We start from the raw sequence: 24,460 nt of genomic DNA, 5'->3' as shown, positions 1-24,460 counted from the left end.
ACCCGGAATCACTGGCGGATCCAAGGGGGGGGGGCCAAGGGGGGCCATGCCCCCCAAAGGTGAGCCAAAAAGTGTTTCCGAACATCCGCTAAATCATATGATTGGAAATGAAAAAATCGAGAGGAATAGCAGTGGTAGACTAGTCTAAACCTTTTCGTTTTCTGGTTTAAAATTAAATGCAGAGCTCCCAACTGACCCGCAATTCGCGGTAATTAGACCAGCATTCTAACACCCAAACCCGCTGACCCGCACAAGCGTCCGAAAAAAACCGCATTGTAATTGTCAAGTATACATAAAAAATATTGCATTAATTTTTGACTTAGCAACCATCATTTCTTTAGCATTTAGCATAATAGAGTATAAAACCGCCTTTACAGCATCATTTGAACCTCAAATTAGCCTATATTTCTTTTCATTGGGGCGAGCAGCGAACATTTTCATGCCACGGGAAAGAATGAATTATCACCTACTATTCAATTTATTGATGTTACACACAAAAAAATGCATATTTCTCAGAAAATTTTGGGTGACAAAAGCCTTTCTAAGTGCCACCATTTTACATGTAGGCATCACCAGGATTCCAAAAAAAATCAAAAGAGGGAGGGGGACACCCCCTCCCCTTATACCCCTCCCCCAGGACGGCGATTCGTGGCATGGACCAGCATTTGCCTTCTCAAGAGTTGGGAGCTATGTAAATGTATGAGCATGAGCATGAGGAATTACAGTTTAACACCAGTTTGCAGTTACAGGCTGGTTGTAAGAAATTTAAAACCTATAGAGAAATAAAATTTCTTGAGAAAGATGATCACAACTTTGTTTCATAAATATTTTAGAAAATTACACCTGGGAAACATTTTTTTTAGAAGTAAATTAACATCACCATTGTACACTTTTGTCGCACCAAATTGCATCTGAGGGCATTCAGCAATAGAAAATTTTCCAAAGGGGAGGGGGCACCCCCTCCCCTTAGACCCCTCCCCCATATCACTCTAATGCCACTTTGGCCACTCCCAAACAAAGGCCCTGGATCCGCCAGTGCCCGGAATAAGGATTGTCCGTTGGTTTCAAAGAAAATAGTCTGTCCTGCCTGCAAATTAAATGATCCCGATTTTTTCATTATATGGTCTTTGTGACGTTCAAAAATTGTCCGTTTCACTATCATGATACGCCGTAAACTAACAGTAATACGGTGGTCGTTTCGGAAGTTGCTATATGCATAATCGTTTAAACGCACATAATGATGATTGATGGCCGTAAATTATGGCCCAACAGTGTTATAACTAGTTGTCACAAGTACCAACAATGTAACCTGATAACGTCAATCTATAGTTATTTTGTTAGGTTGTTACTTGTTAGGTCAGATTAGATTATAGCTATACAAACTACACCGGCACTTCTTTTCCGCTGTATAATGATCACAACGTCCCCTGCACAAACTTTACATCTTGTACACCCTTACATTATAATCCCACCATGATTACGGTGCAACTAATTACCCCAGTTAGTACATTGGGTCTGGACATGAGACCAGTAGTTTCTGTGGACTTCATGGGTCGCTTGGATGGGGTTCTGTCTCGGAGGTGTATCATTTTGCTAGCCTAATAAGTATTAAATAAATAAAGGAGAGTCAGTTTGGTTTTACTGCAGCCGACTGAGGGTACGGGAGGGGGATCTTGATAGAGTTCCTTCTCTATAAAGGAACTCTAGATATTATAAGCGGAGCGCCAACATCAGTTGGCGCTGAGCGTTCCACGGTTTGTTTTTGCCAAAAAATACTCCTAGATCGTCGGAAAAGACACTCCCGCAGGCGTTTCAAGTTGCATTTACACATCGGTAATTTTGAGATCTCATGTCTTAGGAATTTGACTTTCAATAATTTTCAGTACTGTACTATGGGCCCGTATGCAATGAAGATAACTAGAGAACTGTTGGGTGGGTGAATATGGCCCTCAACACCACGTGTGTGTTATTGTGAACGACTGATACCGGGCGAAGGCCGCAACAAGTACAGTATTATAAATTTGTACACTAGCATCCTACTGTATGGAGTATAATGAAAACTACAAATACAGTAATCAAACCTAAGCATATATAGCCTAATTTCGGCTGAAACTTTGTCTACGTCTAGGCCTAACTTCCTGTGCTTTTTTACTTACCAGGTACACCGAAGGCATCTTTATTCTCACCTATTATTATATTTATATGAAAGCCCTGTCCCTTTCCTTTCAAATGGACGCAGTTTCAAGTCTGTGCCGGTTGTTGGGTTATCGTTTTAGAATTTTTCAAAAAATCGTATGTCCCGATGTTGTACTCAGTACCACATTGGCTGGAATTGGGCTTTAAATTATGTACTTTGTTTTCATTATAATAATAAATAACACAACTAGCTCGATACATAAATTAATACCCAATGAGCCCATATGAGGCTTTGTTCTGTACAACTTGCAATTTAGCAATCAGTAGCGTAACTCCGATGGGCTCGGACCGTGCTGAGCCGGGGGCCCTCGCATATGACCATGATGTCCGTATTCCGTATCACGTGAAAATATGTATATTGTTCAGTCTTGCATGAGTTTCTGTTTCCCAGTAAAAACGGGCCCTTCCTTTCCAAATAGGTACCCTTTTTCTGTGCATCAGTATAGCAGGGCCCCCCTTTTGGTCGGGGCCCCCGGCTCAGCACGGTCCGAGCCAATCGGAGTTACGCTACTGATTGCTAAACTGCAAGTTGTACAGAACAAAGCTCCCAGAATTACCACTCGTATTCCGAAGAGAGCACATAATAACACCTATACTGAGGAATCTTTACTGGCAGCTTCTTGATGTCAAGGTTTGCTGATGGTCTATAAAGCAGTGAACAACATGTCTCCACAATACACTCGGGACATGCTTGTGAGCTTGTCGATCATAGACCTTCGTTCTAGACAGCTTTTGCGAATCTCGAAAACGAAGATCGAAAAGCGAAGACTTCGTCCCTAGGGCTGACACGGCCATTAAACCTTATACTACTTGGAGAGTTTCATGACGATTGTATCTGTTTTAAATGATTATTATTGCAGGTCCTCGTTATTCGGTCTTCCTTTTCGAGATTTGCCTACACTGCAAATCTCGAATACGAAGATCGAAAAACGAAGACTTCGTTATTTCAAGCTAAATTCGTGTCGTATCTGCAACTATACTGGTGAAATGCTTCTTAAATGTTTATTTCCCAAAGAATATGAGACAGACAATTTGAAGAAAAAGAGATCAGGAAACCTGACAAATAAAGCCAATGGTAATTTTGAAAAAGCCGAAAGAGATCACAGTTGTACTGATGCTCATAAGCTTTAATGACTTGCTCCTTACCGTGCACGAACTACTAGTTTCATAATCCCCACTCCCCCGTCCCTAGGGCTGACACGGCCATTAAACCTTATATGATCTACTCGGAGAGTTCATGACCATTGTATGTGTTTTAATTTATTATTATTGCAGGTCTTCGTTATTCGGTCTTCCTTTTCAAGATTTGCCTATATTGCGATTCTCGAAAACGAAGATCGAAAAACGAAGACATCTTTATTTGTTTTCGATTTTTCCAGTCTTCTATCTTCGGTCTTCGTTTTAGATGTCTTTGTTTTAGAGAATTCACCAGTCTTCTGTCTTCGATCTTCGTTTTAGAGGTCTTCGTTTTAGACACACCCCCGAAAAAAGTTCTCAAAAAGATAAATTGAGCAAATCGCATTTGAAATAGCAATATTACACACAAGTCAATACAAATTGTTTTACTAATATAATCATATCTCGAGAATTAAGTTGCATTTTGGTTTCAAAACAAGTTATTTGAATAGCGGATGTTATTTGCCATCTCACTAGCGTAAAATAAATTTTGCCATTTTTTTCTTCAAATTTTGATGACGTCATCAAAGATGACGTCACTTTGCAATCCAAAATGTTTAATGTTAACATCATTTTTCTGGATGTCTGGACTATACTAGATGTCACCATGGTAATATGGTAGGATCCGGGGGGGGGGGGGCACGGTAGGCCATTCTAATGCCATCCGTCTTTTTGCGTCTTGCCACGACCGGTACATGCAGTATTAGCATACCCATGCAGCAGCACTATATATAGGATAAACTAAAACGAATGACAGCGAATGACCGAATGACAATTGACTTTGTACAGGGTTAATTATCATTCGCCAATGACAGCGAATGACACCGAATGACAACGAATGACAACGAAGGACGGTGGTGAGAAGAGATAGAATGATTAACGGAGTGGAGTAAAAACTCGGATCATTGCGATTTTAACCCCGATTTTCCGATTTTTTGGGGAAAATTTCCGCCCCCATGCCCATCACTTCCCTACGCCACTGTTACAGAGTAGCTACATAATTGGCGCAAATTTTCTCCTTTTCCAGTCCCTTTTGCACCCCCCCCCCCCTTAATAAAAAAAATTTTCATAGAAATGTCCAATATACGGACTCTTCCTGAATTTTTAGCCGTTTCAAGATTATAATATCGGGAAAATGACGTTAAATTTACTTTTTAAAATCAGACTTACAATTTCGCTTACTATAAGGTGAGTTTGTATTTTGTCCGTACTTTACTAGATCTGTAAAGCCACGCACTTCGCGGTCACTCGGTTTGCGAAGTCTGAACTGGGATATCCGGTTGAAGCAAATGTCTGTGCAGACTGTGCTATCATTCACTGTCATTCGTTTTAGTCAACGCAATTTTTTATTGTGTACAACATATTGTCATTCGTTATGTGTAACGCAATTGTCATTCGTTTTAGTAACACCCCTATATATTAACTAACTTCCGATTAGTTTCATATCCCAATCATAAATTGACCATTCATCACTTTTCCAGATGATCGGACGGCGAGCGGCATTTGATCACTCGCACACCTGGACGACGGTATCCACCAGCTTTGAAAATTTGGCAAGCAATAGCTAGTTTTCATGAGTGTCACTTGTCAACCACTCGGATCAATACATTTTATTAGTATAGCCTGGAATGAAATAAATATTGTATTGTGTCAGTTTATTTTTTTAGTTGAAGATTAGTTCGTGGAGATCTGGAATACGCTGTTTCCCTTCAACATATATACACACATTCCGGTATCATATCAATTGTCCAGCAATAAACTAGTAAGTATTATCTTCTTCCAGTACACATAGTAACTAACACAATATGAAAACAGCACAGCCTACTGGTACTACGTCGTGTCAACCAATATCTAGAGTTTCTGTGATATTTCTTCTTACCGGGTCCGTCTACTTGATTTGATGCTAATGATTTTGTGCTAACATACGTCAGGTGATAACATAATAATACTAATAATTGAAATCAAGGATGATAAGTTGAAAATTATTTCGCACTAAGTTTATACTCTATAAACGAGTGGTGCTTGTAAGTTTAACATAAGGGTTAGTTCCGCGAATTGAGGCAACAGGACTGTTCTGTTCGTGGCAGCAGTACGGAAATGAGGAAGGCAATGCGTACGACCTGAGTGTTCAGTTGAAAGTAGTAAAATGTAACTTCATGCATTTCATAAGATATTTCAAGTTCAAAATTGTTAAACCAGATCAAGTCCGATCTATCCCCATTCAGATTCTTGTATTTATTTTAACTGTAGGCCCTAGTATAATGTTTGTGAAATGTCATTCTCAATTTGAGACTGACAAAACACCCAACTACTGTAGTAGTTAAATCTCTTACTAACTTTATTTCATTGATTAAAAGACATATGGGATGTGACTTGTCCTTCTCCAAATACATTGAGAACAACAAAATAACTTTGATGCTATGAAAACCCAATTAAATAAATAAATAAATGGAAGAATCCAACCAGGAAAGAGGGGACTTGATCCCATAATCTAATTTTGTTTGGATGCCTACTACACACCAAGCAACAATTTAGGGTTTTGCCAACTTAGACTAGCTTATAAAGTGTTGTGGATATTTTATTCTGCAACCCGGTGAATAGCAATGTGGTACCGATCTGTTCATCCGGCAGTTAGTCTACCAATGAGAGTACACAATATTGTTACTTGGTTATGAAGTAAAAAGCAATTGCTATTTACATTACATTCTTTGAAACTGGAGGGAATAACTGATAGGCCTGGTTTGAAGATCTTCCACATTCCTTTCAACACAAGACTCAGCCTGTTGTGGGAGATACAAATCACCCGATACAAAAGATACAAAAGGCGGAGTGTATAGCCTAGTGGTTAACGCCGGCGTCTCCCAGTCATGAGATCCCCGGTTCGATTCCCCGCCGACAGCAATGTGTGTCGTCTGGCAAGGGTGTTGTTCAATAACAACTTCCCGACATGGACGTTAAATGGATGTGTGCCGAGAGATTGGCTTCGGTCAGCTTGCGTGTCTAAAACCCTCCATGGCTTCTTTTGTGAGTTCCTGCTTGCGGGAAGATCACATATACATACATACATACATACATACCGATATTCACAATTCAGAACAGTACTGTGACAAAATTCAACTTTCTAATTTTAGGTACAATTTCTATATCCTTCTCTTGAGTAACACTGACTGGACTTTCCTTGTAAATTCACCCAGCAGCTTGATGAATAATAAGGCAGTGATACTTATGCGTAGTGTTGTGTGTAAGGTTCTGAATCCATTGTTAAAAAGTCTAAATATTGTCAGGCACATTGATACTGATAAACTTTGGTAATCTCATCATGACTTCTGTCACAAAAAGATCTTGTCTAACAAATAATCTTGAATTTATCGAAGATGCGTACTAATTCTTGGATAGACAAAAAGGCTATACATTTCATCTTCTTGGATTTTCAGAAGGCTTTTGATAAGGTACAGTATCCCCTCAGTGGATTTTGCTGAAGTTAGGAGGATTTGGTACAGGTGGTGACTTGTTACAGTAACTTGGATTCAGATTAGGCTATGCGTAAGAAAGCAAAGGGTTGTTATCAGTGGTTAAACTTCGTCTTTGCAGGAGGTCTGCTGTGGTGTTCCTCTAGGCTCGGCTTTCCCTCCTTTGTTATTTGTTGCTTACATTAATGACCTTGAAGCATTTCTTCCCCCTAGGTCTTTGTCTTAAAGTTGCAAAAGGTTTGCAGTAGATTAAATGTCTGTAAGAACTTCTTTTCTCAAATGTTTGTGATAGAAAGGAATGTCAAAGTGTAAATGGTTTTAAGAATGCTATGGATGGTTATGTTAAGAATTGCAATAGGAGTTGAGGTTTCTGTGTTGATTTTTTTTTTGATGGGGACGTCATATCCCTCCTGATCCTTTTCCTTCCATTAAAGTAAACTTATGCATCTAGCTGCAAAGGGAATAATACCATTGTTAGCCCTACATCATCTGACTGCTGGGGGAATGAAATGAAGCACTTACTTAAATTCCTCCAGCATTTGGATCAGTGGAGAACACTACTGTACTCCTTATTCGTCTCACTCCTGTGTGAATAATATGATGCGTTTCTCGTATTCAGCTGGCTGCTAGGCAAATAGGCACAACATTTGCTATAAGGTTAGACCTAGCTATAGTAGCCGGTTAGGTACAGCAAAACAAAAAGAAACAATACCAAAATTTGCATTTATCAGAAGCATAAGTCTGAAAATGTTGTAATACAAGCTGAGGAAAGAAGAGTTAGTTGAAATAATGAGTGATTTTGGTAAAGGTTACTTGAGTTCAACACGATCAAAACTTCTAAATTTACATAGTATACTTATCTCAAAAGCAACATTGAGGTGACTATAAGTAAGCTCAATGTTCTGTGTGGGGACCCAAGTTTCACAGAGGTCAATAAATCAAATCACAGGATATTGCAGAATTCATACAGTTAGCAAGTTGCCCAACATCTCACTGCAATTAAACTGTTCAATTCAGTGTGAGGTATTACTGCTTTTATCATACTCTGGATGGGACATATTTATATCAGTTTTACTGTATTCCATTTTGCGATACCGGATCAATTACTCCCCAGATATAACACAGTGCCTAATAGAACTACTTTTGTATATATGCAGGGGTATTTTACAAATTTGATTTTTTATTGTAGGAATTCATCATTACAGCTCTGTCTGTATGTTAAGTACTTGGCTGTTTTATTTTCTTTGGAGTTCAAAGGTCATTTGCAATCAACAGAGGTCAATGCTTAAAAGCTTTGTAAACATTGCAAAAGTAATAAGTTAGCCTTATATGAACCTCATTCTTGGTAATTGGGTCCACCTTATTGGTTGTAAGATCCTTTTGTTTTCTGTGGATATCAAACATCATTTGAGGTTAAAAGAGGGCAATTGGGAGGTAGTTTTGGTAATTTTAGATGAATAGTTATCTGCAGGTGATGTTAAAGTCTCAATGTGTGTTTGCCAAATTTTAACCTCAACTTTTCCAGCTTTCTGCCCTAAAAGCTCAGTGAAAATAACACCGTTCTATGCAATTTTCTTATTAATAATCATTATTTGTATTGAGTTATCTGTCGTTAAACATTTTTTAGCTGATTTTGTAATGAGTCCATAGATTCTACAAACTTTATTCAAAATTTGCAAGCCTCGCCCAACCAATCATGGGCCAGTCAAATCTCTCTGTTTTGTTTATGACCGTTAGGCCAATTGTGCTAGCCTGTGTTAGGTCCATTTTCTTGAATAGTATATATCTTTTTTCGGTCTTACCAATGTACCTGTAGCTTGCGAAATTGGTCATTTCCTTCCATTGCAAGGAATAAACAAGTGTTTTCAGACGTTTCCTCGATGAATTGGGTGAAAAAAGTGGACGATACGAGTATATAGGTTACATTTGTGTAATGAACATGTTGATATGCACGGTCGCAGTGATTTTATGGTAAATCGTCACGCCATAAGGGCAACAGAAAGTAAATTTCTTTCTTTCGATTGAGACACCTTTTCTCAGTTAAACCCACCTGGTCAGAGTGCAATTAGAAGAAAAAAAAATTCAATCTGCTTCAGAAGTTTGTGTTCCGAAATTCATCAACAAACACACATTGAGACTTTAACCTGTTATTTGAAAACTTTTTCCACCCTAATTTGAAAAATTGCTTACTACTGTTAAGTTATTACATTGCAAGTAAAACTTCATTAACAAATTTAAAACTGCTTTGAACTATCACTAGGCAGAAGTTACTCAACAAAAGGTAATAGTGAGTTTTGATTAGTGGATGAAATGAGGTGCTTGGAATTGAAACTTATTTCATACCATTATTAATGTTGTATGAATTTCTGCACCATTGGTGCTCTTGCTGAAAATGACAAGTCACTGAGGTATTGTAGTGTGAATTCTAAATGCTTTCTTTCAGAAGCTACTATTAAGAACGCAAAGGAAACCACAGGGAATGTAGCAACAATGTTTGAAGATAAACACCGTTCCTTTTTGAGGTTTTTCTGGATACTGCCTCTGATTGCTGTTCCTAGTTTGATTCTGGTGGGATACTTTGAAGCTCATCAAGCTCATCTCATGACATTTGAAGAAGTCAGAGACAGTAGAGGTAATTTTTGTTGCAAGTCTTTTGATGACATATGTTTTTGCAAAGATTCCAATTATCTCAACAGTTAATCACTTATTTTATGTGATGACGAAGCAGAGCATAAGAGGTATACTACAACTTAATTTTTTTTTTAAAACACTGAATTGGATAACTGAAAATTTATTATTTTAAATAATACATCACGCTGTCAAATGGTTCATTTGGGCCAAAGTAAACAATATATGAAAGTATTAACTTGCAGTCGGTGTGTATCCAACAAATTAAGAAAACACATAATAATGGTGGTTAAGATTGGGTCTGCAGCAGCTACAGCCTGGTATACTAAATCTTCTACCACATCAGGGTTTTCTAGAACATTCTTGGAGTGAGACAATGTAAAGAGGCCAGCCAAAAAAACTAAGGCAGAAATCCATCAATAAGCTTCTTACAGTAGTCATGTGTCTATTAAAATCGACTACAGAAGGAAGTGCCATAACCTCATTTCCACTTTTAGGCTTTGATGGCAACTTAACATTCCATGAAAAAGTGATTGACCGTAGATATGCTGATTTCAACAGTAAAACATTGAAATCATTAACAATTCTTCTACAGTCTGTATCTGTTTGACATGCTCTCAAGTTTTAGATGCAGTTTGCCTCTGTATAAGATCCTGCTAGGATGGAAACACCAGGCCCTCTATTAAAGTAGTTACCTTCACAGGCTTTATGTAGAAGACTTGCAGTTTATCCGTTTCTTCATTGTCTGACTAATACTTTGTGCGTACTTCAGTTTTCCCATTGTCAGGATTTGCTTTTTACAGTTTGACCAATAGAGGACACTTGTAGAGGTATCTACCAACGATCACAGACTAATAATATTGTATGAGACTGAGTTCTGCCGGATGACACTACAATTTTACAGAGATTAATTGTTAAGTTGACTCTTTTAACAGTTAAAATTTCATATATAAGGTTAAGTTTTCTCTCCTTGACCTATAGGATTTCAATATAAGGTGAGTCCTTGTACAGTAAAGCCAAGATAAATTAAATGGCATCTTCACCGAATGAATGCTAAAATTGTAAATTTCCAGATACACTGGAACAAACGTGTTATTGATCACGCTCCAAGGCAGACAGCCTTAGCAGACAACATGCAGAATTGCAATTCGTTCATCTTGGCAGTGCATGGTAATATAAATGTAGTGTAGGATATTAGCCACTACAGTTTTATGCACTAAGTGAAAAGTGAAGTATAAAACAATAATTTTTGTCAGAGCTTAAGACAGTTTCTTCCATAACTGAATAGTAAATCCTCTTAATTGTAGTCACCCAGGTAATGACGACTGTTTGTTAGAAGCACAGCTTTTAATTGTCTCAGAAACAGTGGCAGAGATACCTCTACAAGTGTCCTATTGGTCAAGCTGTAAAAAGCAAATCCTGACAATGAGAAAACTGAAGTACCCACAAAGTATTAGTCAGACAAAGAAGAAACGGATAAACTGCAAGTCTTCTACATAAAGCCTGTGAAGCTACTTTAATAGAGGGCCTGGTGTTTCCATCCTAGCAGGATCTTATACAGAAGCAAACTGCATCTAAAACTTGAGAGCATGTCAAACAGATACAGACTGTAGAAGAATTGTTCATGATTTTCAATGTTTTACTGTTGAAATCAGCATATCTAACGTCAATCACTTTTTCATGGAATGTTAAGTTGCCATCAAAGCCTAAAAGTGGAAATGAGGTTATGGCACTTCCTTCTACCCTGTAATAACAGCAGTACTCATACCAGTTCTCCCCTCCAGCCCCCTCTTCCAAAGTAGATGCTAACGTGTTTGTGTTATCCTCTGATGGTATTTATAACCATGAATATTTGACATTTTGACAACTTTTAGTACCAGTAACAAGTCCAAAGTCAGTGCTCATGCACTATGTACAGGACATCTTGTTTGTTTAGATACATCTGTATAAAGTTTACCTACTACAAGGAACCTTGATGTTGTAATTGTTTGTTTGATACGGTAATAGAATTCGAATAAGTAACTTTATTGCTTCCTTTAGTTATTTCGTCAGTCAAGCAGAAAATTGATACACAATAACTGCTGTTGGTTGAATTAAAAGAAGTTTCAATGTAAAAGCAGTATACAAATAAAGACTTACACTGCTTGTGATTAAAGAGGTAGGTTATCTGTAATGAGACAGAACTGATTCAGAATGATTTTGTCACATCAAGAAGGGATTATGATTGCCGTATCAGAATCCCTGTTATAAAGCACCTCGCCTTTCCAGAAGTAGAGAAATGACACAGAACAGAAAAACATTCAATGTAAACGTTGTGGTAGTGAGGTGAGTAAAAATATAGTTTCTGGTTATGTCTGACAAACAGTTACAGTATTATCACAACTGTATGTATTAGTGCAGGACTTGCTTATTAAACAGGCCTTACTGAATTAAGTATCTATGAAATTTTTATTAACCTGTCAGCGAGAATGCTTTGCATTATCTGCGTGGGGTCCTGGAAGCTATACGATATGGTGGACTTTAAGGTCTCAGAGCTTGAAATTTTTATCCAATTGGCCAAGAGGTAAAGTTGAGGTAAAGGCAAGCTGGTAAAGTTATACTCAAATGTTCAAAATACTGGATACAATTAGCCTAATATTGATTCATTGGGAAGACATGATTCAAGTAGGTAATAAGTGGCTCAAAAAAGAAGCTACTGTAATTTTTAGGGTACTCTAGTCAAATCCATGGCACTGTGGTTGTAGCCAGAAATACAAATCAAATACAATGGTGTCAAGGTGTCATACCAGTTTAAACTGTACTTAGTTAACAACCTACAACAGGGTTGCCAGTTTTTCTGTAACACAACTGGTCAAATTTAGAGAATTTACTGACCAAATCGAGACATTTTTGTTGGATTTCTCCCCTATACATAGGTTGCCTATAATTTGGTTGTTTGCATTCCTTTTCGAAAGTGTGACTCTATGTAGGCTACCGGTGTAGATAGCTTTGCAAAAGTGTGAGGGACAAAAGGCTTAGACGCTATGCCCATGAGTTCTATTTTTAGTCATAAATAAGAATATTCCAATTTCCACACTTCTGGATATTTGTGTGAGATCCCTCTGTGTTATTCTACAAATTCTCCGGCTAATGGTCGCTCTTTTTCTCTCTCTCTTTTGCTCTCCGCTTTTTTGTTTTCTCTCATTTGGGAGGGGAATCCCCATGGCTGCACGCTTGAAGTAAACTTTCAGTTCTTTAACTTCTACTGAAAGACATTTATGATATAAATTTGAGATGACAAAAACAATACTGAAAAATTGTTGCACTGCAATTGATATTGGGTCGCATTTTTTTTATAACCATTTTAGAATGTTTTTAGTTTAATGAATTAGCAATCTTTTACTTCTACTCATTTTACTGTAATTTAAGAGCTGATAAATCCTATTATAAACAAATCTTTATGTCATTGTATTTTTTGCTATCTTTTTCCTTTTTTTTTTTTTTTTTTAAGGTGGTGAATATGATACATCCACAGGTAACAAATTAAATAACAAGACCTACGAGAGAATACACTTGAAAGATGACCAAGAGAAAGAAGCATTCATTGACAAGAAATCAGCAGAATTTAGCTCTGAACATGCAAAGACCAACCATTTGAAAGTTGAATCAGGGATTACTGAGAACAGTGATCAGACAACATTGAATGAACTGAAAGAGAAAACAAGGAAATTGAAAGGAAAACTTAAAAAAAAGCAAATTCTTTTAGATAAGCTAAAAGAAGAAGGTAAGAGTGAAAGCTGCTTGTTAATAAGTGCAATCTTCCGCTGTACGAGATTCACAACAACACGGTGATGGGATATTGTTTCCAATCTGTTCCACCCACCTAATCACACAATCCCCGCAGTTGACACATTAAAAGCAAGGTAGACAGTTCTTCACTCTGCGTAAGATAGACATCAAAGTAGTCAGTTGCAAGGTGGCATACTCCTACAAGAGTCTATATACATCCGCCCAAATGTTCTCCTTCGGGAAAAGTACCAAGCAAGCATCAGGAGAACATATCTTTTGATATGTTATCAATCGGAATCTGGTTTTTGTGCCTCCAAGGAGCAGCATACAAAAATTGTTTACTTCTGAGTGGAGAGGTTTGTTTTACAAGTGACGAAAACTTCAGGCTCTCATAGCAAAAAAAATCTTTAAATTCATGATATGGAAAATTGATGGTGCCATGAAAGGCCAACTTGTCAGCTATCCGGTGATGGGTAGCATCTAGACTTAGAGATCACATTACTTTCTTGATTTAGTGTGTAAGTCAATGGGGCTTTTAATAGGCGTATGCTACCTGCTATGTGGTCTCTGTGGTTAAAAGAAAAATTGGCAAGGTGTGAACTGTTATATGAATCTGATGCAGTGACTTTGGGAAGTTCAGTGAAAGGGAAAGTAACTACCACCAGCATCTGAGAAATATTGGCGAGATTAAAATGTAATGTTAATCTATCCAAATATACACACACCAGCATCTCAGAAATGGTACAGTACCCCCGTCTGAAAATTTCTTATCAGTATGTTGAAGTGATTACACATAGCAAGTGTTAAAATGTGATATAAATGTGATGTATTCCTCTGTTGCGTTACCAAAATAGCACATCCACATCATCAATGTTTCAATGCTCACACAAACATGTAAGATCAGTAAGTATCTGAATGTTTTGTTGGTTACTATGACACAAATATAGGATGAAAAGTAGAAACACTTTGTAAGGCCTTATAAAGATAAGCCTAGTTGTCAATTTCTCTTTCAGTAGAAATTTTCAATAATTTTTGTATAACACAGAACCATTTGGATAATATAATTCAAATAATGAAGTATTCTTTGAATATTGGAAATGTAAACAGCTGTTTGGCTGTGGAATCTAGAGAATTAATGATAGCAATTTAATTTCCTTGATGATTGAACCCATCTCCTACCCCCTCACCTCTAGTCACACACCAATAACAAAATATAAACCTTGATGCTGTGTAAATTGCTGGTCAATATTCCATTTCTGCAAAGATCTCAGCGGTGAAGTCTTGAATGTAATCTTGCTTCATAATAATATGTTGATTAACTCTGCGTTCATTGGGTCTATGATGTTGGTGTTAACATATTGCTCTGTTTAGTCATTTGGGTAACCGGTATTAACTACTAACTTTATGAAAGAAATGCTGTAAGACAACAAATCTTGGTGTTGGTTATCCAACAATTTTTGTAACCAATATTACCAAATTAATGTTGCATTCTGTTGTCTTCATCTTCCATATCTAATTTCACAGTAATGGTTGATTGCATGTGTTTCTCCTCAATAAACCCTTTGGCTCTTTCAACACTTTCATTGTCTTTGTTTTTATTAATGCTGCTCTCTTTTGCATGGTGATATTTCTTTCATATGAATCAAGGTATTCTCAAATACTTGTCATTATTATATTGCTGCTCACTGCATGGTTTCGGGTAGTCAACACATATCTGGCAGCATCCAAATGAGTTGGCTTTATACATCCTTCTTCGTTTCCATGAGCTGCATGTGCTTGATGGGATATCTGGTCATTAAGTACCAAGCTTGAAACATTGTAAGTTAAAAGCCATGATAAGTTTGAAGTGAATCTAGCAAAGATATAGGAAAATAAAAATACCTAAATGCAGTTAGGCTTCATTTTAAAAATATTTCATATGTATTTTCAGTCACGGAAAATCTGCTGTCAGGGAAATTGAAATTTGTACACCGGCTCTGTGTGAGGTCTTCCTGATTCTGGTATCGTGGTTTTATTGTCTTTGGGTTTATTTCACTCAGTTTGAAGGCTGTATGTGATATGCCACTGCAATTTGTATTCAAAGCTCTTTCACAGGTCTATGTTTAGCACAATCAGAATCTTGAAGGGAGCCATATTCCTTTCTAGAAACATATTTTCCTCATCTCAACGGATGCTCATATAAATAATCTACATTGTTTGCTATTTCTTCAGAATCCCGCCACCAAGCAAATGTTGACATGGATATATGTAAGAGCAAGAAACTGGCTTCCCAGGGTAGTAGACCAATTGTCGCTCTTGCTAGTCTTCCAGGTTCCGGGAATACTTGGGTGCGACATTTACTTGAGAGTGCATCGGGCATCTTTACTGGCAGCATCTATTCTGACAAGAGGCTTTTTAGGGCTGGTAAGAATAGATCAACTTCTTGCAGTAAACTCTTAGAACTTCACTTGAACTATAATTTGGTCCTATTCTTTATTAAAATATGATCAAAGGCAGAAGAAAGGCTGTCAACACACTCCTTTTCTATAATTTAGCTCTCAGGACATAATGTGTTAGCTTGCTGCCATGTTAGTGTTGGAACATTGCTGTCTTTATACTGTATTCTAGTATCGCCACCTTAAATAGTTCTACGTGTTTTTGTATTTGTGATTGGAACTTCTGTCAAGCTGACCTTAGCATGATATTTTTATTAGTACATCTCTATCAGTAAGATATATGAATGAATCCCCAGACTTATACTTCCTCCTTCTGAATATTTCAGTTGTTTTTGAGTAAACAAAATAGCCATTGTACAGGTCAGTTCAAATTCGGATTTGCAGGATTTCTGTGTGACCCTTGATATTGCTATGGTCATGTTTGTACACAAGTAATGTTAAATTCTCAAAGTAGAGTAGATTTTAATTATGAACTAGTTGACCTTTGACCTCAAGCAATTGGTTTCATGAAGTGCAGTGAAAATACTGCAGTACTGTCCAAAATTTAATATGACTGTTATAGAGGTTGAAGTAATCTGCTTGTGAACATCAACTTGTGATATGTAGAACCTGCTGTAACAGACCATTGTCAATTGGAGATAAATGTAAAATAGAAAAATAACATTTAAAGTAAATTTAGTAAGGTTTATGACATGTTCTTACCAATTACATTACCTATATATTAACTGTTGTCCTAATATTTAAAACACATTGGTCTCACAGAATGATATTTGGAAACGAAAAGGAACGTAGTGTTATCCATGCAAATTATCAGCAAAGGATCAAATGTTTTTCGATGTCAACGAAAATAGACTTAATAGAGAATTGATATATTCATGGGACAGCTTTTGTGAGTAGATTTTCATTCTTTAGCAGAAGCTTCTGATTGTATTTCTGTATATTTGTTAGGTTTCTTTGGAGAGTATGAGAACCCTTGGGATGGAACTCTACTGGTGGTGAAATGCCATCGATTCAAGACAGAAAACTCACAGCAGTATGACACTGGCATCGTCTTAGTTAGAAATCCCTTCAAGGCGATGATTTCCGAATATAATCGTATTTTAACTGGAAAAAACCACACAGCAGTTGCAGATCAGTCACAGTTTGCTGGTCCAGGTAAGACATATTGCGAACTGTCAGCAATTATTAATAAATGATGGAACAAGTTTGAAGCAAAAAATGGGAAACCAAGACAAATTGTCCCCTTGATGTGTTTGTCAGATATACTGTAGTTATTCACAGCTGGTATAACTTGATTCAACTACTTTCACACCAAGAGTATGCCCACAGCAGTGTCATAAATAATTAATCAGGAATACAGCCACCAAGGAGAGTTACCTCTCTAAGTATGGACACCATTCTAGTTTAAGTTTGCAGTGCTGTTAGGTGCTATAACTGACAAATGGCTACATACAATACAAAGACCACCTTTTATTTTAATACAGTCATATAGTACAGCCGTGTTGAAGCTAATAGTAGATTCTACCTTGTGCACTATGGTGTAGCCAAAGGGGGGGGGGGTGAGTGAGAGGCATTGATGGGCAAAGTTCCTCCACAGAAATTGTTTAGGAGAGCAAAGCAAAATTTGCAAAAGAAAAGGAAACAGGTATGACCCTATATATGCTACTTGTTTTGACAGCATGGTGTAATCTGCTTCTCAGAAGGTTCTCCTCATAAACCATTACAAACAAAGAAGTAGATTTGTCTTAACAAGTTAACTTAATTCAGTAACTGACACTTTTAGTCAGAGTTTTGTGCATGGTATGCAATTTTATTTGGGTCAATAAAGAGATATGAGATACCTACGTATACTTACCCCACACATACTATACATAATATAGGTTATACAGGGCTGTACCCACTGGGAACATGGGAACACCTGCCTTTCATCCCTCCCCAGTTTTATTACAAGTTGCTTACCTTTTATTATGCATGCATACTAGTCATACACACAAATGTCATTCAAATGATGGAAATGATTGCACCATTTTTCATCTAAGCCTCTTAACCACAATAAATTTCTAAAGATGAATAGACACCCTCAGACCCTTTCCCTCTAATTCCCCCCCCCTCCCCTCCCCACCCCTTAATATATTCTGGCTTTGGACCTGTATACTATAGTACTACATCATCAGGGTGTTGGCTTTTCTTCTACCAGTCACGAATGTTGTAAAATAAAAGGGCCATTTTCAGGAGGAAATGTCAAAGAGACAGGTCATTCTGCCACTGCAGTTTTATTTTTGAGTTTGAATTTGTAACAGACAGTAGGGCTTATATGGTGTCATATTCATGCATTTCAATGGAAGCCTTTATATAATATAATGGCCATTCTGACCTCTTGGTCTTGTATTATGTCTTTGCATTATTGAGCACTCAAGTGATATTTTTTAATTCAGAATGGGAATCTTTCGTACGTCAGATGGGCGACAAGTGGTATGGAGTAATTGAGAAATGGCTCCAAAAGGATCCTAACATCCACATCACATACTATGAAGATATTCTCACCGATACAAGAAAAGAAATAGAGAAAATGCTGAAAGTAAGTAAATAGTATAAGTATTTTATCAATGGTCAAAGTTTGAAAGGAACAGGAAGAGAGAGTAGAACAGAAATACTGTATGCAGGGAATTCTTTGATAGGATATTCTAGAATTTATGTCTTGAATTTAATGATGAGAGGCACTAGTCTATTCTTTAAAACCACAATCCCAGAAACGTGCTGATAACCTCAAAATCAGTTGCAGTTTTATGGTTTCATATTTTTTTGACTGCGAGGATTATTCAAACAGAAGATGGGAGGAACTGGGTGGGGTTCAGGTTGCACTCTTGATGAAGAGCATGAGATGTGATTGCATTTTTAAATGTACTGTTTTCTTAACAGTTAGGATGTTTGTAATGTTACTGGTAGCTATGTTTACAAAGATCTCACTCACACCTTTAGTATCTCTTGCAGTGTGTATTGGATATTATTAAATTGCATGAATTATAAATAGTCTGTAGTAAATCTCAACTTTGAATGTCTCTCCATTCTTTCTCTTCAGTTTTTAAAGGTAGAAATTGACATTGCCCGAATGAACTGTACCATCGCTAATCAAGAGGGAAGTTTTCATAGAACAGCAAAAAAGGAGTTTGATCCCTTCACAAGTGTAATGAAAAGCTATGTTCATCACAAAATAGAACTTGCCAATAGTTTGCTACTTGCCAATGGAAAACAGCCCATACCAAAGGAATACATGTCAAATGTTTTCAGGTGAAATTTCTTGAAATCTCAACTTTTTTTCACCATGATGACAATGGTAAGAACAGAGATGTTAAGAAGAGTTCTGTTTCCTGACTTCTTATTGATACGGTTGGTGCATATTCAGTGTGTAAGTTGAAAGAACCAACGAAGGATGGATCATTGCAGCATCATAGTATTTCTTAATGTCATCACTGATCGATGATTTTGTAACAACATTCAAAGTTCTGTTAAGTATGCTGCATGGTTGCCCAGAGGAAAGACATTGATGATTGTTATTGTTTAGAGTAATTTGCAATGCATAGTGGGCATTCAACCTCATCAGCAGTACCAGAAGCATTATGTACTGCAGTTGCGTCTTCTCTTGATGTTTCATATTTGTGCATCTTTTGCATGCCTTATTTGTACTTTATGTAGAATGTGTATGAACATATGCTTCTGTCTTTGCATGTATGTAAGTATGCGTGCAGGCATGTAAGTTTGTGTGGGTGCAAGCATTTGCATGCAGTTATTTCTTATCCATTAGAAGAGGAACTGTGTAGTTCAAGTTAAATATCATAATTTTTTTTGGCCAGTATGATTTTGCAATTTTTTCTATATTTTTTATACAATTAATCACATTTTAATCCGATTGTGTGCTTCTGTTACTTTAATCTACTCTTTTCTGAGACTAGTTTTGCCATGAACCAACTCATCCCTCCCCTTCCTCCACCAGGAAACAGACAGGAAATTAAGAAAACAGCCACTGCATCCACACAAAATGTTAGATTTTCGTTTTATATTTGATCTTATTTTTGATTTTGATATTTTGATTGATTTGACCTTTTGCATGTATGTGTGTGACTTTTTATAGTTTTATTTTTGGTTATGATGCCGAAGGTTCAGTAACCTTTGCAATGGTGCTGGCGTGTGTGTGATTGTATGTTTGTGTATGCAACGGCTAGTTGGAAACACAATATCTCAACAACCACACATGAAGTCAATGTCATACTTGGTAGATAGATACCCCATAATGTGTTAAGGGCCCTTTTGTTTGTGGTTCTAATCTCATGAATATTGATGAGTGGGCGGTGTTTAAAATAAAATGCTTAAAGTGTTAATATCTCCTTCAACCCTATGTCCGATTTAGTTCATACTTGGAATTGGTGATGTGATAGTAAGTACGTCAGTTACTATAAATGTCAGTTTCATTTTAGTAAAAATAATATCTTACTCTATGTGGAGGAAGTTCTTGTGATTAACAACTCCCTACTAAAGTAAGAAATGTTCCTTTCCATTTCATTGGCCACCTCTTTGTTTGTTCTACTGATATCCTCACCTCGAAAGTAAAATAATGTGGTATATAAAAGTAATGCCAGTACCTTCAGTGTTTAGCATCAACATTTCCAAATGCCATCAGTCATCAAAGAAAAATAATTCATGAATATTTGTGGAACACTGTTGAAGACATCTCAAAGACACTAAGTTAAATGCTAGGTGCGTAAATGTCTCCTTTCATACAATGTATTATTCAATGACGTTTTTGTATGGATGCAATGATACGGATATGAGCTGCCCTCTACAAAAATATATTTTTTATAAGTAATGGGGATCTTTTGAATTTCTCAGGTTTACTCTTGCTATTAAGAAAAGTGGGGTGTAATATGCTTTTGAGCTTCCTTATTTTGCTAAATAGAATTCATGCAATGTTTTTTAATTTTACCTACATTAAAACAAGTTTGATGAAAGTAATGAAATGAGATGTGGTTATCAGCATAGTACTGCGTCCTTGCATATTTGAATTGGAAAGCTGTATATAGAACCCATATACTTACACCTCTCACATGTACAGTATGATCTCTCAGGCTCAAAAGAGACCTGTCATATTAGGAATAAATTACATATTTAATGTTTTATATAATGGTGTAGTACTATACATCATCAGCACATCTTGATTTATTTGATTTTACTAAAAACTGAATTGTACCACAGGTGCTCTGAAGGATATTGTTGTACACTCTTTTCTCAATATTTCAAGTTCGTTTTTCAATTTTAAATGTTGAATATTCTATCATGGGAGATTTAAATGAAAACTTCTTATATATAATCTTGGCAAAGTGAAATTGTCTACAATCTAATAGCATATTTCTAGTTTTCAAACCCTTCTACAACCCTCATGTCAGCTCCTCTTTTCTGGTAACTTGACCATATGTTTACTCACTCTGCCCATGTTTAATTCCTTTCCCTAGAAATTCTTATTTCTAATATTTCTGATCATCTGATATATTTGCTTTGGTTGAACCAACACCATCAAATGCTGTAATAAGAGTCACAAAACTATGGAACGCGAAAAGGGCAACATTACTTTGTTGTTTAAACTCTGTTTGTTGCTGCTATTTTACCATGTTGCTGTTGTTCGTTGATGTCTAAACTTACGTTGATGTCTAAAGTCATGTTGACAGCCAGGGAGATACGGTAGCTTATGAAACAAGGTTTCCATAGTTTGGCGTCTGGTGACTTCAAATGACTTTTGACCTCAAAATCTTTTACTGAACGTGTCACAACTACATTATCAATATGAGATTCGTCCAACCTTCCCTTCTTGAGTTATCGTGTTTACAAAGTTTCCACAATTTGACCTCTAGTGACCCCAAAATGGACTTGGACCTCCAAGACCCCTATTGTTTTTGGTGGAGGTGTGTATAACCAGTTACCACGTACAGTAGACTGACCTGTGTTTATCATGCCATAGTGTTATTTATCAAAATGGGTGGTTCGGGCCATTTCTATTGTAACAGCTAGTTCTGCTTATACTAACAATCAGAAATCTAGTGCACTGAAGTCATCTGCATAGGCTGGTTTACATTACATGGTGGAGCAATTTTGAACAGCGCCGATGGCAACAACGTAAGTTTAGACAACGACGTATGTTTAGACAACGAAAGTTAAGACATCAATGTGAGTTTGAGCAACAACGTGGTAAAACAGCAGCAACAACTTTAGTTTAGACAACAAACTTAATTTAGACAACGAAATAAGATCGCGTTCCATAGAAAACCTCCCATAGGCCCCTAATAGAGTTTGAAGTCTTGCCAAAGGAGCAAAATAAAGTTACTCTAATAGAGAAAGAACCATGGACACAAGTCTCTCATAGAGAAACTTACTCTGCTCTGATGTATGTTTTACTGCAAACTTCTTACTCCATTACAACTCAAGTTTCCTTTAGTCAGCATAAGTAGACTAATGCAAGCCACAAAGATTCTTGGATCTGCCCTACATACTGACAACTGATTTTTAACTGGAAAACATTCACAGATGACCTTTCTACTCCTGTGTAGGTGATTCTTGCTTACTTAGGTTCTTGTTTCTTTTCAAAGTTGTCTGATTTTTAACCTGTATTTATGCTTTTTGCACCACCAGCTAGTCTGATACTGGCATGAAAATTTAATTTTCCCCTTTGTACTAGATAAAGAGGCTGAACCATGACTTCACTATGTGTGAGGGCTGGTGTTATCAGGATGGTGTGTTCGCACCAGAAACATTGGAATGAGTTCGTCTGATAAAATACTGATCATTTTGTTGCAATAATGTTGAGATCAAGAAGCTTATTGTTTATAATGGAGGTCAAATGTCATCCTTTCATCAGATGTGTTAATGTGAAAAAAACCTTGAAACCAAAGTATCCAGTGAAGGAACACTTTGATGAATCGCAAACTGTAAGTGGATGCTCCATATTGATTTTAAGAAGTCTAATATTTGTAGTTGAGACACCTGATACACACCTTGTATTCTGAAATTGAACATTAGTTCCTGTTGAAAGTCATATGACAACCTCTTTAGTGAATGGAAATCCCTTCAACATTCTCTACTAAAAGGTACATTCCAGTGGCTGATGTTGATGGCTTGACAACAATTGCATATTTTCTGCAACCTAACATGGAATTTTTCAAAATAGGTTACATACATATTGAGGTGGGGTTTTCAACTAACATTGTGAAATATTTTGCTCTCAGGTAGGTGTTACATTGTCTTTGTCCAGAATATCCCTCTGGGTTCTGGTTTGAATACTTTATATTTGGAAAGTTACAACATAGAGTGTCTTCATGCTGAAGCTTGTATCAACTTCATGTGGAATGTGGATGCACCTTATCAAGCACAACATGCAACACATATGTCTTGTGTGAACAATTTACACTAAATGAAGTGGGCAAGGACTCACTCAGCCTGTCAGCTTTCTGGTCTAGTTTCAATGGTCCAATTACGTTCATTTATCAAGAACCTCAATTTCAATTGTCAGCATGGAAAGCATCAGAACCATTAAGCTGTTTGGATTTATGGTTTATCAAACATTAGTGCCAAAACATTTTCTATGAAACATTAGTGCCAAAACATTTTCTATGACTTAGCTTCTGTTTTGTTGATTTTGATGTTCTATATTCAAAAATGTATATTTAACTTTTTTCTTGCTGCAGGATGTTATTGTATACGCATGACTATATATTGTTAACCAGAATGACAGCCCTCTCCATAACCAATTGTTCAAAATACATGTTATTGCAATTTGCAACACACCTGAATAGGTAATACTTGACTGCCCGATTTCTATTATTAAAAGACTTAATTTTACTGCATTCCTAACCATGGCACAAAGTGAATGCCTTACAGCAGCTTTTGTTTCAATTTGCTAATTTTCAAACGAAGATATTGTACTTGTTATAGACAAGCTGCATGTAGAATTTGTCAACTTTCCTCTTCTCAAGGTGTACTTTCAACTAGGGCATCACAGATACAGGCCAGCTTGACTGCACAGGTTACTCATTACTTATAACCATTATGACTTTTTTAATGCATGTTATTGTAACTCAATCACCTGTCAATATATATATAAATGCAGAATATTCTGTGTAATGTGTTGAAGTGTTCACCAATTTAAAATCTCCATTTACTTGACTGTTGAATTGTCATGTGTGTGTGAATTATCAACTCTGTAGTAATACTGGAAAACAATAAATTTGTTGAAACCAGAAAGCAAGTTGGCTTTGATTCTGTTCCATGAAATTTCAAATACTATTTGACTAATGTAGAGCAAGTGAGTTAAATTTGTCCAAGAATTATGTGAAAACCAGAAAAGGTCAGAGATTTCCAGCTCTTATTTGTCGTACACATTTGTGGCAACAACCATTTCATTCAACTGTTAAGAATTTATTTTTACTCCAATATGTATCAATATCCAGACGTCTTCCAATGTGAAATATAGACACATAGATGTATTAATCAAATCTGCTCTGCCACCTTGCTACCATCCCTTTATTAATTTGTTGTTAATGAATATAAGGTCTACATGACAACTTAGCCAAAGCCATCTGTCATATCCAAATTCATGATTATTCATAATATGTTGTCCGGTAAACAATTCCCATCATGCATCATTCTATGTAGCGCATGACTTGGAGTTGATTGAGGAGTGAGAAATATAGAGAACGTACAGTAATTCGATAGGGTTCTTGCACTCACCAAGCTGGATCTACATAC

The 24,460-nt window shown here is 36.7% G+C and overlaps 1 protein-coding gene across 4 annotated transcripts; it reads left to right on the top strand.

The window, feature by feature from the left end:
• The first annotated feature begins 4,671 nt into the window (after positions 1 to 4,671).
• Positions 4,672 to 22,579, top strand: LOC139980703 (sialate:O-sulfotransferase 1-like). Of its 4 annotated transcripts, none has more exons than XM_071992554.1 (7): positions 4,672 to 5,134; positions 9,289 to 9,474; positions 12,961 to 13,233; positions 15,450 to 15,641; positions 16,622 to 16,828; positions 18,109 to 18,251; positions 18,753 to 22,579. In XM_071992554.1, exons 2-7 carry the CDS (start codon positions 9,333 to 9,335, stop codon positions 18,963 to 18,965), a joined length of 1,170 nt encoding a protein of 389 aa, XP_071848655.1. In that variant the 5' UTR covers positions 4,672 to 5,134; positions 9,289 to 9,332; the 3' UTR covers positions 18,966 to 22,579. The 4 variants fall into 4 exon arrangements, with proteins under 4 accessions (XP_071848655.1, XP_071848653.1, XP_071848652.1 ...); XM_071992552.1 differs by having other exon boundaries at positions 4,673 to 5,134; positions 9,286 to 9,474; XM_071992551.1 differs by lacking the exon at positions 4,672 to 5,134 and adding an exon at positions 5,145 to 5,303 and having other exon boundaries at positions 9,286 to 9,474.
• The last annotated feature ends 1,881 nt before the right edge of the window (positions 22,580 to 24,460 follow it).

Source organism: Apostichopus japonicus, chromosome 15 (assembly GCF_037975245.1).
Source record: "Apostichopus japonicus isolate 1M-3 chromosome 15, ASM3797524v1, whole genome shotgun sequence".
NCBI classification, from domain to species: Eukaryota; Metazoa; Echinodermata; class Holothuroidea; order Aspidochirotida; family Stichopodidae; genus Apostichopus; species Apostichopus japonicus.
This window is presented reverse-complemented; position numbering and strand designations above follow the sequence as displayed.

Excerpts from the sequence above, each read along its gene's own strand:
- LOC139980703 (XM_071992554.1), top strand. The coding sequence starts at position 9,333 with ATGTTTGAAGATAAACACCGTTCCTTTTTGAGGTTTTTCTGGATACTG. Across the intron at positions 9,475-12,960 it reads AGAAGTCAGAGACAGTAGAG|GTGGTGAATATGATACATCC; the intron begins GTAATTTTTGTT and ends TTTTTTTTTAAG. Across the intron at positions 13,234-15,449 it reads AGATAAGCTAAAAGAAGAAG|AATCCCGCCACCAAGCAAAT; the intron begins GTAAGAGTGAAA and ends CTATTTCTTCAG.